Raw genomic sequence first — 17,827 nt, 5'->3', positions numbered from 1 at the left:
GCGGTGAATTATTCACCGCCGCGATATATACCAGCCCATCGCACCTGCCGCGAGTGCTAATTTCGCGACGATCGCGTGACGGGGACAGTATTGTTTATCAGAGGGACCGCACGGTATATGAGGAAATCATAGCGCTGTGACTCAAGCTTCAGATAATTCGAATGTAGTCACGTGTTTCATTTACGAAACGTTGATCATTCGTTAAGTTTGGTAATTAATTAAGTTGTGACTGGACTGCAAATGTTTATGCATCCATAGAAGATCTTTTGGATTGCACGATTGCACGGAAAATGCAAAAACATATAAAATATTGAAAATACAGTACTCACTATGATATTTAGTAAACGAAACAGGTGTCTACCTACGTTTTAGTTTTTAAATTATATGCATAAATACAGTATATGAATTTGCATAGATATCCGTAGCTTAGATACGACCAGGTTGTAAATATAATTTGTTCGATAAGCGCGCAACGCTGTTTTATGGAAACTGGAAGTGAGTTGACTTATACCATTACGATTTCCCATCCCCTCCTCCTACTCGCTATTCACGATTTTTCAACGCTTTTAAGGGCGCGCTGTTTGTGACGTGAAGCAGATTGCTTTAAATTATGCAACCGTAATAAGAAGCAGGGGCAAGGGGAATTTAGTGAAGATGTATTTATGGTGGGATTTTGTAGTATGTAAAGTAATTAGGTTAAGGAAAGAAGGATAGGCGAAGAATGGACCAAGAATGGATCGAAGATAATGATAATATATGGGATATTTAAGCGAAAAATATATGTATTTATACAGTCAGTATAAGAAGAATAGAATAATCATCCTCGGTATAAGGCGGAAGTAGGTTATATCGTGGACTAAAATTATCATGAAAATTAAGTTTATATATCGTAAAACATTGAACAAGTGTACCTATATATATATATTCTTATTCTCATTATACATGATCGATTATTCCTAATTATTCCAACGACTAGTCGATGGACATTTCCTGAGTAACTGACAAGGACTACGATAATTTCTAACCAATATAGTAACCAAAACAGTGTTTCTTAACCCAATAAAGAATCGTATATACTACCAATAGCAAGAGACCATTATTTAGCTTGTTAAAAAAATAATAGGCTGAAAATAATATAGAATTAGAAGGAAATAAAAAAAGAAAGGAACGAAGAATAGTTACAAGCGGTCGCGTATGTACTAAACCACGTTCAACCAAGACGATTCAATTTTTATATCATATTAACTCAACAAACCCCAATCTCATAAACTTCCAGCTAACCGATCCCCGCTTCAACGGCCACTAGGCACGGCAATCCCATACCCTCTTTCCCACCTTCTCAATCAAATCATCCTAAAACATCACACGTACCCCTAAACGTCTGTCGTTTATTTAATCCGTATAATTTATCAACAGAACGAAAAGTGCACGGCCAGATGATCAATCGAAGGCAAGAGGCAAGGCCGATGGAAGGAGGAAGTTAAGAGGGTGGTGGCGTGTAAGTTCCGAGAAAAGAGGAATCGTGCCTCCCTCTGGGGATGACGAACCGCAATGTCGACGTGACGCGAAGGTGAAGCGGGTTGCGGCGCGACAGGAGCGTACCAGCAGCGGTAGCAAGCGAGCAAGGGGACTAGGTCATTCCCCCTTGCCTTGCACTGCCGAGCGAACAGGGGTCATTGCGAGACACTGAACTCTTCGTATGGTCACCCTTTCCACTGGCGTCGGTTTGCAAGCGCGCGCGCCTCTATTCGAGCGGGTGGAGCTGGCGGAATCGCGCTACGCCGACCCGACGCGTTTTCCGTCAGCAACGTTCCGTTTCTGCGCTTGCACAACCGAGAATAATGTCTTTTACGTTTAGCGACGTTACAGCGTCCAAATTGTTAGGTTCCTCCGCTCTAGAGTCTTGTCCATCTTCTTTCGTTAATTTTTCTATTTTGTTATTATTTTTTCGTTATATAGATTTTAACGTCGCATCAGCTGCACCTGTGTGCATAACGATATGTCTTTCAGAAAGGAGAAAACGCGTGGAACGTTAGGTAATACTTCGTGGACCGTGGTACTTTCGAACTCTCGCTCCTGTCGGTCCACGCTGATTTTCTCAGTCATTGTCATCGAGTCGGTGTAGTTTTCCACTAGTTCAATATTTTACCAGCAAACTAATACAATAACACATTTGCATATATACTGTATTATCGTATACGAAATACGACGTCGAGTGAGATTAGTGAGGTTTCTCTGTAATAGAGAGTAGGGCGAAGAAAGTTGCAGATAAATGGCAAGAAGTAGATATCGATACATCCGAGGTCCCTTCAAGAAATTCTTTCTTCTAGTTTCCTCCTGATGGGATGATACACTTCGATAAAAATAAATACAAGCAATTTGGCAATAGATGGATTCTGATTGATAATCTTGATCTAAGATGAGAATTTTTGTAGTAGAGTATGGGGTGAAATATTGGCACTGAACGAGAATTGAGGATTTTTGTAACACAATATGCAATAATTTATCCAGTTTTCTTCGTCGAATTTTGTTTGTTTATTTCCTTCGATGCGATTTTATTTGAACAAGTATAAGGTATATGGTGGTAGATTAATTCTCGTTGAATAATTAAACGAAACATGGCATGGTAATTTTTGTAGGAGGCCATTGGTAAAATTGATAACAAATCTACATATATACGTAGAAAACAAAAGACGTAGAAAAAAATTTCATACAAAACGTACATCCGTGTCACACGGATTGTCCAAAAATTGGCGAGTATTGCGACTTTTCAAAATAAATCCGCAATATTGTAAGATACGTGAATTACGTCTACACCTATATCTGTATCTGCTCTTGAATAAAAGAAAAGAAAAAGGCACTCAGGAAAATGCACTTTCGGTTTCTTTTCGGAGAATTTCAAATTTGTCCAAATTTACGGCCGTCTATCCTTCGGCCGAGGACAGATTAAAATCAGCCTGTCTATTTCTATAATTCTTCGAATTCGAAATCGAAATAAAGTATTTTTAAATGTCACAAAATTTGAAAAAATTTCTTCGTGGAATTACAACTAAAATACGAAGAGAGAAAAATTAAAACGAACGAGACGTTCGATGAAATGAAACTACATAAAAGCGAAGTTTCCTATCATTTGGCCTTGACTGATAACAACTACTATACGCCTCGAATTCTTCTGTCTCGACCGTTGATTATCGTTCCTCAGATGCCTGTTCCCCTACACTTTTTCTCGCTTCGTTATTTTATGCACTAATCTTTTCTCTCTTTTAATGCAGCCACATTCAAAGCGAAGAAATAAGGGAAGAAACTGTCTGGAATTCTAAAATAAATGAAAAGAATTAGAAGCAACCTGCAGTTTATCTGTTCATCTTCGTTCTGCATAACTTTTTCATACGTAAGTACAATCATATTATATATTTATTAAATTATATATTATACTACATTATAATTAGTAAAGATCTGCAATCAGATACTTGTTCGTTGTTTATGCATAATACGCGAGTGATAAACGGTTGATAAATTAAAAATGATAACACGATTGCAAAATTTATTTTTGATAGAATATCTGGTATGAGAGCTTAATGATACTACGATTACGTCTTTTTGAGATCGTGCAACATTACACAACCTGCTTTTGATGGTAAACAAGAATTTATTTTATTTAATTTTTTAAGAATCCCACAGAGATTATATCCATAAATTTCATATAAAAAATTTAATTCCATATGCTGTCAATTTTTTACATAAATTCACGGAAAGTAAAACAGGGAGGGGAAAAAAAAGCTTAAGAAGTTTTTACCGCGCCTGCTGCGTTTCAAGCACCACGTGACTCAAGCACTAAAAACTTCACGTTTTTTAAAACCTTGTTTTTAACATGATCCCGCTTTGGAAAAGACATCGCCCCTTACCTTGAACTTTCGCCTATAAAACTTCAAAGAAATAGTTCCACTTAAAAAAATGTCGTAAAAAAGAGGAATAAAATTTACACGATACGCTCTGTGTCATATTTAGATACCACGAATCATCGATTTTATATACTACTGTATAACAACTGTATCGTTAACCGTATATATATATTCGTCTGAGTATATTTACAATGTTATACCACAAACAAACAGAAACGAAAGAAAGCTATACAGTCATCGTGACATAAAAGAATGCAAATTTGAACTTCTTTTATATACTTTTGGGTAAAAGTTCAACGAGTGTTAGGATTTCAAAGGAAATAATGACTTCCTTAAATAAATAAATATTTTACGATACAACGCTGTTTTATAGCATTGAAATTGTAATTAATTATATCTGTAAATGATATTTATAATTATCATGATATACTGATTCCTCGTAAACGCTTACGAGAAAATTTATTTCGTTTAAAAGAGTGGTGCAAACTTTTGAACGGGAATGTACATTTAAATAAAATCTTCTATAAACAACGGTCGTTTTCTTCTTTCTCCTCTGATTAAGAGGGATAGATTAGAAGAACGAAAGAACGAGAGGAGGTTGTTTTGAAAATGTAGTCTCGGATCCGCTTTAAATTGGGCCATGGAATCAAGAGCGGTGCAACAGAGGCAGGGTCAAGGCGGTGCACTTCGCCGATGCACTCTCTCGAGGAGCATTGCTCTCGCCACCATTCTATCGCTTTCATTGAACGAACAATGCCGTCACGATTGACGCATTCAGACGTTCCGACGAGACGGGCCGAAGTGGTCGGCCCGTTTCAAGAAACAATAATTATACGATGGATTTACGTCGCACTTGAAATATCCGGTGCTGACAAGCCCGGAATCAAGAGATCTCTGTCGCTACACGACCGTCACCTACCAAAGAAAGACTCGATGAAACTCGTTTGCCAACTAATTGTACAGTATAATGCTTGATCTTTGATCTACCGTTTGCAATTAAGTTAATTCTGTATTTAGGGAATATTACAAATTTAATTTTCCAACTCGTATTATCGTTTAACATGAAATTTGTTAACGAGATTTTTCTGCTAATTGCAGCGTGTTCCGCATAGTATTTTTTAGAGGGCGGGGGATAGGAAGACGAATTATATATTTGTAAAAAAGGAACAATATTTATTGGAGGGATTATGAATTTCAAACGTTTCTTTCTTCACACGTATGACATGTGAATTTTTAAATATTCGTAATAAAACTTGTTAAATTTCGCGATATTTTCGCATGTCTGTTACATTTTGTAACGCATTTGTAACGATGCCTGTTTGGAACGAATTACAATATAGGTAGGAGAATGTCAGATTCCGGCAGTTTGTTAAAAACGTGAAAAACAAGATTCAATAAATAAAAATACATAAAGCAACGCTCTTAAATTTACATTAAAACAGCCGTTATACTGGCGTTTCGATTAAAAAGCCACAAATTCGTTTCGATTTTTCCCTCGAAACGAAATAATACCTATATACAGGGTGGTTGATAACTGGTGGTACAAACGGAAAGGGGATGATTCTACGCGAAAAAAGAAGTCGAAAATATAGAATAAAAATTTGCTTTTTTAATTTTTTTTTTTAATTTTTGCATCGAGACAACGATCTACAGTGAGATCCGTTATAACGTACCGCACGCGTACCGAACGAAAATTCAAAGTCGATTTTCTCGAAAACAAAGTCTCAAACGACAAATTTTTATTCTATATTTTCGACTTCTTTTTTTGCGTAGAATCACCCCCTTTCCGCTTGTACCAACAGTTACTAACCACCCTGTATATTGCATTATTAAATTTTTTAAGATCGATATCCTACATAATTGCAGTAACGAAATTTAATTTTACCAGTACTTTCACCTTGAAGAATTTTCATCTAAATATTATTCGTATAATCGTAAATAAAAGCGCAATTAACCGTACGAAAAAATATTCAGAAAAATTCCTTGGAATTCCTGAATAACGTTAACCACAGACTGCGTCGTTTGTTCAATGCGAAGAAGGACTTTTACTTCATACATTGTATGAAACCCTATTAAAAATACTAAAAGACACTCGATTCCTTGAAACTCCTCAATAACATTAACCACAGTCTGCATCGTCTGGTGAACGAGAAAAAAGCTTTTTTCTCGATTTCCGAAGTCCCGCAATCCCATTCACCGAGCGGCAATTAAGATCGAGTTAAGACTCAAAGAGACGGCCAAGCTGGCTGAAGGGGTGAAAAATCTTTCATTCCGACGAATGCGTTTCCACCACCGTGCCATGGAGGAGCCCTGTCGCTTCCCTTTCCCTTTCTCGTCGCTAAAAGAAGAGAAGAGAAGAGAGCCAGACAGACACGCGTCGGCACGAGAAAAGAAGAGATGTCGAGGGCGACGTATAAAGAATGGAAGAGGACAGAGAAAAAGGGCAGACAATAATGGTGGAGGATGAAAGGGAGGCCAAACGCTCGTACGTGAAGTCGCGTTCGCTTAAGCGTGTTCGTGCGTACAGGGTGTCTCGGCGCGGCGTGTCGCTTGAAACGGAGCAGAACTAGTCAGACAATGGGCTCGGGGGAAATGAAAGAAGGACATTTAAAGTCACTAATTACTTCGAGAAATACCGATTCACTGACGCACAATCGGAGGCCAGGAATTTCGAACGAGTTCTCTCGAATCGTGTAAAAATTTCATAGATTTTGTACCTCTTGTTTGTTGGTTAGAAAATTATAAATTTTCAATTATTTGACGAATTCAACAATTTGGGGTTGTAAGTATCGTGGATTTTTTAATTTTTTGACTAGAAAATGGAAACTTATTATTTGACCATTATACGACGGATGGATTAATTTCTGCGCGTTTATGCGAAATTTAAGAATACGGAAATATCCGGAATGCATGATTACAGATATTTATGCAAATCCATATTTTTAGAAGGATAAATAAATAAATGCGACTTAAACAAAGATTTGTTTCATCTACTAAATATTATAACGAGTGCTCTTTGGCTTGGTACGTATTCTGAAGATATCGTCACATTCATAAAAATATAGGAAATATCCAAATGCAAGCACTCATTGCGATACCTAGTAAATGAAACAAATCTCGTATTTAGGTTCTTCATAGAGTTATGAATATACATAATTATCTGCGTTCTATTAACGGCTCTGATAGGATTTATATGTGTGTGCGATGTGACACGCGTGTTCTAGCTATGAGAATATAAGAACAAATAGATAATAAAATATTGAATTTTTCTTTGAAAAATGAATCAACATTTACGTATCTATCTATTTATAAACTATTTGTGATAAAAAAGATAAAGATATTAGAAGAAAATTACAACCAAATGATATGATTGAATAATTAATACTAATTAGAGCAGCAAAATATATGAGATATATTCATCTGCGTTCTGACATGGGACGAAGAAGGAAACAACGTATAAATTACAAGAGACGAATAACGATCCGACAAACTAGCTGTCTGGTCGAGAACGATCGCCGAGATACACGCCACGCAACAAGTAATTAGCCCGATGCATTCTACCCTTGAACCTGAAGCCTTCAACATCGACGTGCTCCCATATTATCGCCTATCCGCCGCGACTTTGCCATATTTTTTTCTAGTTGGGATCATTCTGTAAATTACCGTGTGTGGGACAGCTATTCGACCGGTGAAAAAAAATGACCTAGCGGGGGTAGAAGGAAGGGAAAGGGAAGGGATGTCTGGACGGTTGGCACGCTTCTCTGTGACCCTGTCGATCCACGTTACACGATGCATTAATTAATCGCGACCACCCCCTTGCTCGTAATAAAAACTCGAAGTTTCTCTTTTTCCGAATTGGACTACCGGAGAAAAATGATCAACGTGTATAAAATTACCAACCTTTTTTTAATCTCCTTTCGTGATAATAAAAAACTCGCGATTTGCCTTTTTTCAAATGTAACCATTGGTGAGAGACGATTAACACGTATGGAATTATTAAACTTTCTCCGATATTTGTTGATGGCGTTTATCAAATAATTTCGATTTCCTGGAATGGTATAGATAGAGAAAAAAGAAGAGATTAGAAAAATCTTCCAGAGGGAAGAACCGAAAATGGATCGGCTGAAACTTTTTTCGAGAACGAACAGGTTCCAACGATTCCGAGGGCAGAGATAAAGACACGGGGGCCCTAAAAATATTTGCTCTGCTTATCAGTTAACACGACGGCGTAGCCACTTTTCGAGCCGTGACCCTTCTTCCGATCTACCAACTTTTTAGGGACTGACGTTTTCTTCCTAGAAAGATACGGCAGAAAATTTATGCGAGACTTTCCATTCCTTATTTTATTGCTTCTCGCATTTACTCTCAAACGAATAACAACATCAAATATACAAGAACGTAAAAGTCAAGTGAAAAAATCCAAATGATAAAATATTACATAAATATATGAGTAGGAAAATATGCAGAAATCAAACGAGGATTACAATTCAATGCGTAAAGCGATTAGAGAGCTAGAAAATAGATTTGCACGTAATACGCTCGATGAAAATTGTAGATTTATAGGGGTGGAATTTCGAAACGGAAAGTTTGGAAACCACTGGCGTGCATGATGCATACGAGCGACAATGCTGCACGCACTTGACGCGCACGTGCTGTGTGCATGTAGTAGCAAATGCACGCACACGGACGCATCTTGAAACGAGGACTGAAGGGTGTCTGCGCCCATGGTACACGTTGCGAAGCACAGCGGTTCGCACCCTCTGGGTATCAGCCTATTCAGGCTGACATTGAACTCTACGGAACCGAGGAGCTTTAAACTATTTTTAAATCGACCCAGACAAATTTTTTCCGCCGAACTTTTTGTATGTTTCCAAGCAAAATGTTAAGAAGAAAGATGATAATTGTTCCACGAAACGTTCCTCTCAACTTTAATGCAATGTAACAACTGCGATATATTGGAATTCGCTTTGGACACGTGACAGATTTTTGGAAAATACGTCCCGTTCAATTGTACACATAGATTAGTCGAAGAAGTTGAGATATTTTTAGAAATTAATTGTACTATTATTCATATAAAATTTCCCTAATTTATGTAGCAGATTCTTCTTCTCGCGTCAGCGACTAACAGAAAAATTACAAAATGAAGAAAAGGGGGTTTCAGCTTTCGCTTGTCGTCTTCGCGCAAAAAAAATAAAAAAATGTGCCTCATCGATCATCTTATAGAATCTTCGTAGGAAATTAAAGTCGAAATGTTGAATTTTGTTCACGAAATGTCGCTCTCCAGGTCACTGTACAACGGAACCTAGAATCATCGCAAGACTCTCTCTCTCTCTCTGTCTCTTTCTCTGTTAGGTTAGTCGAATCGGGGAATACACGTCAGCAGGCCTTGGCCTCCAGTCAGCCGATAATACGGAGCCACGATAACACCGGGGACTATTTTAAAACGCCGATTTAGCCCAGTCAAAATCAACATCGCGACTGCCGCCTCCGCCGCCCCCGTCGTGTCTACCTGCATTCTTTGCAATACAAATAAAGCTGCCTGTGCTCCGACTACCGCGAAACGAAATCCGCTGTGTTGTTTTCCCGTCTGCGGTTCGCGCAAACAAACCCACTAGTGCTCGTCCTCGCTTCGACTCGGCTGATGACGATACGCGTATATAATTTGGTTTGCATAAAGCGCGCGTGCATAATTTATAGCCAAACGATGTGCATATTGGCTGTTTCGCAAAGTGATCCGAAAAAAAATATTGGCATTTGGAAAATGTGTGGTTTTAAACACAAGAAGATTGGAATATAGGTATACAGTATATATGTATTGGAATATTAATTGATAAATGAATAGTTTTTCGAGTTATCGAAATAGAGATAGAAAGGGGCGCATATGTTTTAAGTACTCGTTGAAAATAATTTGGGTTATTTGTTTGTAAGATACGAATATCGAATTTGCGGATCCAACGTTTGTATAGAAGATAATTGAAGCGAAAAATAACTCGAAGAACTTCCAACGCTTAATAATAAAGATAATGGCAAATTAAAAAAAAAGTAGAAGTATTTCGAAAGAATTATATTAAAGTAATAGACTTTACAGAAATCATAGACACAAAATATAAAAATGATATACTATGATGCTATAAATAGTTTTGTTTCTTCAAACTTGATAAAAGTCTAGAATCCAGATGGAGGAAAAGATAGAAATGAGGAAAATTCTAGAAATTCTTTTCCCCTACTATTTGAAGAAAGAAACAGAATCTTAAAGGAACAAACATTCGATAATATAAATCGACAGAAAAAAAATTGCAATATCTCCCATAAAAACTTCTATTGTAATACTTTAACTTCCCATTTACTAACAATCTCATCAATCCAAAATTTTATATTTTTGATTAAAAAAAAATGATTTTTTATTTTGCTGATTGGAGGAATGGAACTTGCTCGAAGAATTCGAGTGAAAAGGGTCATTGAATAGGTTGAAGCGTGGAAAGAAAAATGGCATTTTAAATGAGACGGAACATTCATTATTAATACAATATGCGGGCACCTCCGCGATGAAACGTATCAGCGGGTTTTCGGCGCGCTTTCCGGAATTTCTCATGGCCAAGGTCACGGCACTCGCGTCATCTCGTCGAATCTATATTTAGAGCAAGCACAGAGATTGACTCTTTTTTCCTTCGTCGAAAGATTAGCACAGATCGTGAAAAGCCACTGACTATTGTCATAAGCAATTCTCATGAAGCCAAGGAAAACTGATACGCATGTTAAGTGAAACAAATGCCTCTAATTTTCCTTTTATCAGACAATACGGCGTTCGATCAAAGCAACGATGCCTTCTGAGATACAATAGAATACAAATAATATTTTTGTAGACGATGATTAACCTAACAACGAATATGGAAAAGCTTGGAAAAGTTACTGTTCCATATAATTCGATAATTCCCTCTATTTGTCGATATACACTGTCAAAGTTCGAAAAATAACGCTTAACACACATAGTGATCTAAAAATTGAATGTATCTCGTCGTCTAATGCAAACATCATTAACACACATTTTTCAAAAGCGAGAGCGGATAACGAGGCCACGGCACGTTTTGTATTCTTTATCTTTCGACACTGATAACGTTAAATCAAGCATCAAACGAATCGAAAGATTCGTAATTCGAATGACTCTAGTACGTTAATTAAGCGTTAATTAAACATGTAAACCATTCTGAACAGTCTTTTATGCAAATATAAAGTTTTCAAACTAGGAAATAATAAAATAAGAAACAGCAAGGATCGTTTTGGAGAATACGTCACAGACTAATTAACATCGTTTTGAAATTTTTAGAATTTTACAATTCTCCAAATCGTTCCCCGAGCGATTGATTTATAGAAAACGATTTTTGATTCGTAGAAAACGGTTTTTCACGTTCTCACCACGTTCTCAACAGTAGCAACTGGATTCGTTCGAACCCTAAACCCTCGACGCTCGTGGAATCCACTACCTTTATCAGCTACGTCATCGTAGCTGTGATAACGTGCCACCCGTTCAATGTCATGGAAACGAATGTCGTATTTTCTCAACTGCCACAGACCGCCGTTTATCAGAGCAAAAATCAAACCCGACAACCTGTCGTGCACATGGAGTATCGTGAAGTAGTGCGAACAGGAACTTTCAACCCCTGGCTTTCCCAAATGAATTTGTAAAATTCGAAATTAGCTCCGAATTTTTATAGAAACAAGCAGAAATTTTGTTTCTAATCGAATAAAATTGCCTTACAATTTTTAACTAGCATTATGCTATACTGTATTTAATTACTTTTGAACTGTTTCTATATTTCTTATGTATTTCCCATGGTGTTTGCAAACATTAGTTTCTTTAGGAATTAAAAATAAACAGATATTTAATTTATATATTTGTATAATTTGTATCATTACCATTGTAATTTTTGAAAATTATTATAAAATGTATCTATGGCCTATAAAACTTTATTGTCTTCAGGCACTTAAAATGAAAAAAACTGAATTTATATTACATTATATTTAACATTATCGACATCAGCATGAAAATGAATGACGTCTTAGCGAATTTCAGTTTCTTTGGGATTTCAAAATGGAAAAATTAGTAAAAAGAAGAAACTAGTATTGTTCATATTAAACGAATTGTATCGGTATGTATCGTTGATTTTATTGGTCGATATATAACGAAAGAAACGAATTGATGTACATATGTAGATTAGAATGTACAAATCGTAATTGATTTTTTGTCAATCCTACGATCAATAGATCAACGACCCTGACATTAAACGCGACATGTCGATGGCTTAAATTATATTTGCATATCGAGGTCGTCATCTTAACAAACCGGTTGATCTTCCATGCCGAAACTGTTTGTTATTTAAATTTCCAACGGGACCGAGATACTTGTGAGATTAATATTATACACAAGTTCAAACAGGCATCCAGCATACTCAAATAGTTTCACTCACTTTCGATTAACGATAAATCGATGTGAATTCGAAACGAAACTTTATGGACTATTTGATTCGATATACCAAAAATTATAATTTTGTACTGTTTTACATTTGTCACAGTTTATTTTATATTTCTCATATTTTAAGGACTATATTATTCAATATTATTCAATAACGATAAATGACTTGATCTTCTATAAAAAAAAATAATACAAAATTTCACTAAAATATATTATAGAAAATAATGAATTTCTTTTTAAAAATACCTTGAACGTTGAATAAAATAAATACAATTTCTAAAATTACAAATAAAATTTCCTAAATTCCTGTCCAAAATAGATCTAACTTCCAAATAAAATGTTTAGAAACCCTAATAAAATTCCTAAAATACTAAATAAAATCCTTAAAATACTAGACAGAATTTTAAAATAACCTACAATCAACTTTCCATATTAAGCAGTCAAAAATGTTTTACAAGGGAATTATTTCAAATTACTGATTCCATGGCAGTAAATTGTTATGATCACAAAATGATAATGCTTCATAATTACGTAGAAACGCGAATGGCGTATAATTAACGGATAGAATGCAATATCTCTGACTTTTTGTTGTTCGTAGGTTGCGCCGTCTGAATCAATAAAGCAGCCGCGAATCGAGCAGTTCGCCTTATGCAGATTGTTTCGTCAGCAAGGAGGCCTCTGTTCATCGACCACGGATCGATTATCGATTATCAAGCAGGTCAGATATTAGCTTTCAGGGGACGAAGCCCCCGTAACGCGGTTCGTCTCAAGTCCTCGCTCCAACAACGTGTCTATTGAACCACTCCATCGATTTACTTTCATTTTCCAATTCACCTTCGGTCGCAGTTTCTCCGGCGGTGCGTTTGCCTTTACCAGCTTGTTGCCAATTTATTTTGAATTAATAACGAACATAAGAGAGGTTGTAAAACGCGTTCCTGTCTCGCGAGGCTCGACTTTCGAGAATAACAAGATTTTATGTCGCTCAAGTGCACGTGCATTCGAGTGATTCGACTCTGTTTAACAAAGTTCGTTTGTATACAACGCGTAAAAACGAGTATCAATCATGCTGCTCGCCGAGAACACCGAGTACCTCTCTTGCAAGAGAAAAATGCTCAAGCGATGGAGGAATTAGGAATGTGTGATTTATGTCGGTCTTTATAATTTGTTTAGCAAAACGATGCTTCTCTGAATGGACGGAGGTGATGAATTGAATTATTAAAAAACCAAAGCTACACACTATCATTTTATCATACTATGACGCTACGCATACTCTCTAATTATTATACGTATTTCGTTACAATTATTATAATCAAATTTATTCCCTCCCCTTAGGCAAACCGAATTGTTCGTGCCCTAATTTTTCTGCTTTTATAGACCATCACAAAATCTGGGAAAATTCTGAGATACTTCCTAAAGTAATGCCTATTATATCATACAATCTTTCATCGAGCCAAAGCTCTGCTACGTTTACGAATAAAAACTAAAGATTCGCTTCAAAGAAATCCTAGAGTGAAATATCGTCTAACCCTTTCCACGAAGGGTTAATCATACAAAATCATTTGTTCCAAAGAAACAACCATATTTCACCGACACCACACCCCTATCAATTACAAACCTAACCTAAACTCCAACGTCGTACCTCATCGTTCTCCCTATGAAATCTACCAAATCCCCACAGACAAACCTTCATCTGTTCACCCTATACGCAGACACCACATTACACGTGAAAATCACGACGCTCGACAAAGAGGTTACATCGCCCTCTCCCCTCCCGTTGTGATTTAACCGAAACATAAAAAAAAAAAAAGAACCGAGGAAAAATACAAGAAGAAAAGAAGGAAATAGAAAAGCTCGTGCATCCGCAGGGTAAAACCACGAGTATCAGTGTTTGCTTACACGCCACGACCGCCGATATATTCGGAGTAAAAGCGTATACACACCGGATAGCGGTAAGAGGGAGGCTTTTACTCCGTCCAAGAGATGAAAAACTTATTTTTAGGCACGAAATGGCTCGATCGAGCTTTGCAGCGTCGCGCTGCTGTCAACTTTCTCTGCCCGGATCTCCTACGAGTTCGGCCTTCGCGTTACACAAACGTCCGGTCGTCACGAACAGCGCAGACGATAGCGCTTAGCGGTGCTTATCGTTAATGAAACGTACAGACGTAAACACTAAACATAGTACACTGATCGGTACGCGAACAGTTTCTACGAATGCCAGGGGGAAGGGGGAAACATCCCTGTGCAGGATTATAATAAAATACGGAAATTAATTACGGCAAGAACTGATATAACAAATTAACTTTGCGTAAGCAAATTGAATCGTTCACGATTTAAATTATTTCCATAAGAGTTTTAATTTTTTATTGAAAATGGTATTACAGACATAATCTATGTTTATATAATTATATAATTATATTGTATAATTATATAATTTAGCAGGAAGTTTGAGAAGTGTAAAACAGTAAAAAGGATTAGATTTGGGTATAAAAGATCCAGGTTGCCTGTGAAAAAATATTTTCGCCTATGGAAGATTAATAATTTGGTTACTGATATTTAGCAAAATTCTCAATTAATTTGAAACATAGTAAATTCCGTACTCCATCGACAATGAAACTTCATGTAACATCTTTCTTATTCTCGCTTGTAAATTATGTTCCTGTAACTTGATCAAACGAGGAAAATCTCGTGTTTCTGATTCAAGCAGGCAATAGCGGTTTACTTCGAATTTGTCACAAGGTGAATGGACAGTGACTTGCTTCTTTTTGAAGGATGAAAAGACAAGTTTTTCCTGAGGGGAATATTTGAAGGTCGGAGAGGTATATGTAACGAAAATAGAAAGAGGTAATGTATATTTATTTTGATGTAATGTATATTTATTTTATGTGTTTGAAGCAGAGACTTGCGTTGGGAAGGGTAATGGAAATTTTTAGCTATTCGAAACCTCATTGGGTAACACTCGTTTCAGTAAATGATTCTTCGTCATTATACACTGTGTGCTTATGGTATCTACATGGATTGTTCCATTCGAGTACACGATACTACGATTGTTATCTTTCGATCGCTGGTTTTAATTTCCTTGTAAATTCGTTTAACATATCGAAATGAATTTGAAGAATCCAAAGATAGAGCAGATTAAATTAATCGTATCGTTACTTGTCTCATATCGTAATATTTATAAGAAATTAAATTAAAATATTTACTGTTCAAGAACTTCTAATCACTCCCACAATTTGTCATTTCTTGTTTATCGAGTCTTATAATTTTGAAACAGAACGTTGAAAAGAACAGAATTTCTGCTATTAACTGGTATACGGATAGACCACGTAAATTCAAGTTAAAGTTCAAGGTCCGATGCCGAGATTTAAGCATTATAATGAATCTAAAATCTGCTCGCTCAGGGACCAATCGACTCGATCGTTAAGAGTAGATAATCGTGATAAAATTACCCTATTTTTTACGCACACGATATGATGTATTACGAATATTCGATAGCATAATAAAAAACGATCGTAATCGTGACGATCTACCATCTGAACCCTAAATATTATCGATATTTTTGCAAACGTCACTGTAAAAGACGCCATGATATCGTTAAAAAAAGCAGATTAATTATATCAAACGAAATTATCCATTTCTGCAGATTTCGATAAGTGAGAAAGGCTCAAAATCCAAACTTAATCACCATTTTTCGTGCATTTTTATTAAGAGCGAAATAAACTCTCGACAATGAAAAATCCGTGTTTAACATGGACTGCTGCAATGTTGTAACAAGTTACAAGAGATATTCGCCATTAGCCTATTCCAAAATGAAATATGCAACATACTTTTTATATCTATCGTTCAAAAAGTATTTCTAACCTTCGAGAAACTATTTCACTTTCCCTAGACGTAGTAACAAAATAAAGAGACTGTTCATCCACGTTCGATATTTTAATACTTTGCTCCATAGTCCAAAGACTTACATAATAACTTTCCTTAATCATCCAACAGAAAATATAACCTTAAAATAAAAGAACAAAAGGAAGGAAAAGAATGTATAGCTCACCGAGATCGGGAATGGAGCTGGTCGGTTCTTCGTGGTGGCCTTTGCCCTCGTTGGAGGCTCTAGCCCTGGGGGGCGGTGGCGGTGGCGGTGGTCTCATACTGGACGTTGAACTGACTACGACAGTGGCTGGCGGTGGTTGCTGAGTTGGTCCTCCGTTTCTATGATTTCCTCGCATTTGAGTCTGTGGTGACATCAGGACCGTGTCACCGCGGTGACCCTGGGGCGGCCTAGGGCACCAGCCATGAAGAACCCTGATCGCGCTCCTTACTTCCGCCTGAAGTTCGGCGGCCCTGTCCCTTGCCGTGTGAGCCACGTTTAATATATTTCACCCGCGGCCGCGGGTCACGGGATTGCACTTAAAAATCTTTCGCAAACAACCGTTACGATCGGCTTCATTCACGAAACACGCAGGCACATGGATGACGATCAAAATCAAACTCGTGGACGAGTTAGCAAAATCGAGGCTTGGTATACTTGGTCACACAGTATATCGTAAAAGGAATAAAAGAAAAAACGCGTGCACTAGAATAATAATTCAGTCACTAACTGATTCACCTCGTTTGTGGCTACGTTTCACCGTATCTCCGCGCGGATGTCTCTCGAATGTCACGGTCAATGTCTTGCGACGGCGTGACACCTGCAGCGGAAGCCCTCGCGGCGACACTCCGAACTAATCACTCACTTTACGCGCGCCGCGCGTTCTATCTCCACGCTAATGACTAGCGATCACGTTTCACCGAAGAGACCGCGATCATCCAGGAAAATCGATCCATGGAAATACAAACGCGACGTATCCTAGTGCCACAGAAAAATTCCAGTCACTGTCCACTTTCAAATATCTCGGAGATTTGTCACAATTTCTGGTCCCTCATAGCACGTGTCCTTCGAGCGAGTGTCCTTTGGAATATCCTTCAAGATACACAGTCCGTTGGAAAATCACTGATGTAATATTTCAACACAATACGCCGTCTCTTGGATGCATGTATGTAAACACATTTACAATCCAGTTCTATTAGTTACTAAAAAAACAGTAGTGAATCACTTGTTCGAAAATTCGGTTGAAATATCCCCATTCATAACCTCCAACGTGTCGACAGATGTCACACGTTTAACGTTTCACAATATCGAATAACACGTGCGAGACACAATTCCGATCGCGTTCGACTGAACATTCAAGTATCACTGATAGATCTTGGTCTCACAACTAGTCGTTATCGTACGATGCGAGACTGCGTAAAGGGAGAATACACGTAAGACCGGTCCGCGTGGACGAGAGCGTTTCTTAGCAGTTCGTCGAAAACAACAGTCCTCGGAATACGAGTAGTCAGTCCCTCGCGAGCCACCGCCGACCTTTCCCTCTCTCCCACCACCCACGCAGCGTCCTCCTCCCTTCTGCTTTCTCGCTCCCGC

The 17,827-nt window shown here is 37.4% G+C and overlaps 1 protein-coding gene across 1 annotated transcript in view; it reads right to left on the bottom strand.

Moving 5' to 3' along the window:
• The window catches only part of LOC100744917 (ecdysone-inducible protein E75), a 227,708-nt gene extending 210,977 nt beyond the window's left edge, over nt 1–16,731 (bottom strand). The window contains exon 1 of the mRNA XM_033324698.1: nt 16,418–16,731. Coding sequence (XP_033180589.1) covers nt 16,418–16,610 — 193 coding nt within the window. The 5' untranslated portion in view covers nt 16,611–16,731. The remainder of the gene's footprint in view (nt 1–16,417) is intronic.
• Nucleotides 16,732–17,827: the final 1,096 nt, after the last annotated feature.

This window comes from Bombus impatiens, unplaced genomic scaffold (assembly GCF_000188095.3).
Source record: "Bombus impatiens unplaced genomic scaffold, BIMP_2.2 scf_0060, whole genome shotgun sequence".
Classification (NCBI taxonomy): domain Eukaryota; kingdom Metazoa; phylum Arthropoda; class Insecta; order Hymenoptera; family Apidae; genus Bombus; species Bombus impatiens.
This window is presented reverse-complemented; position numbering and strand designations above follow the sequence as displayed.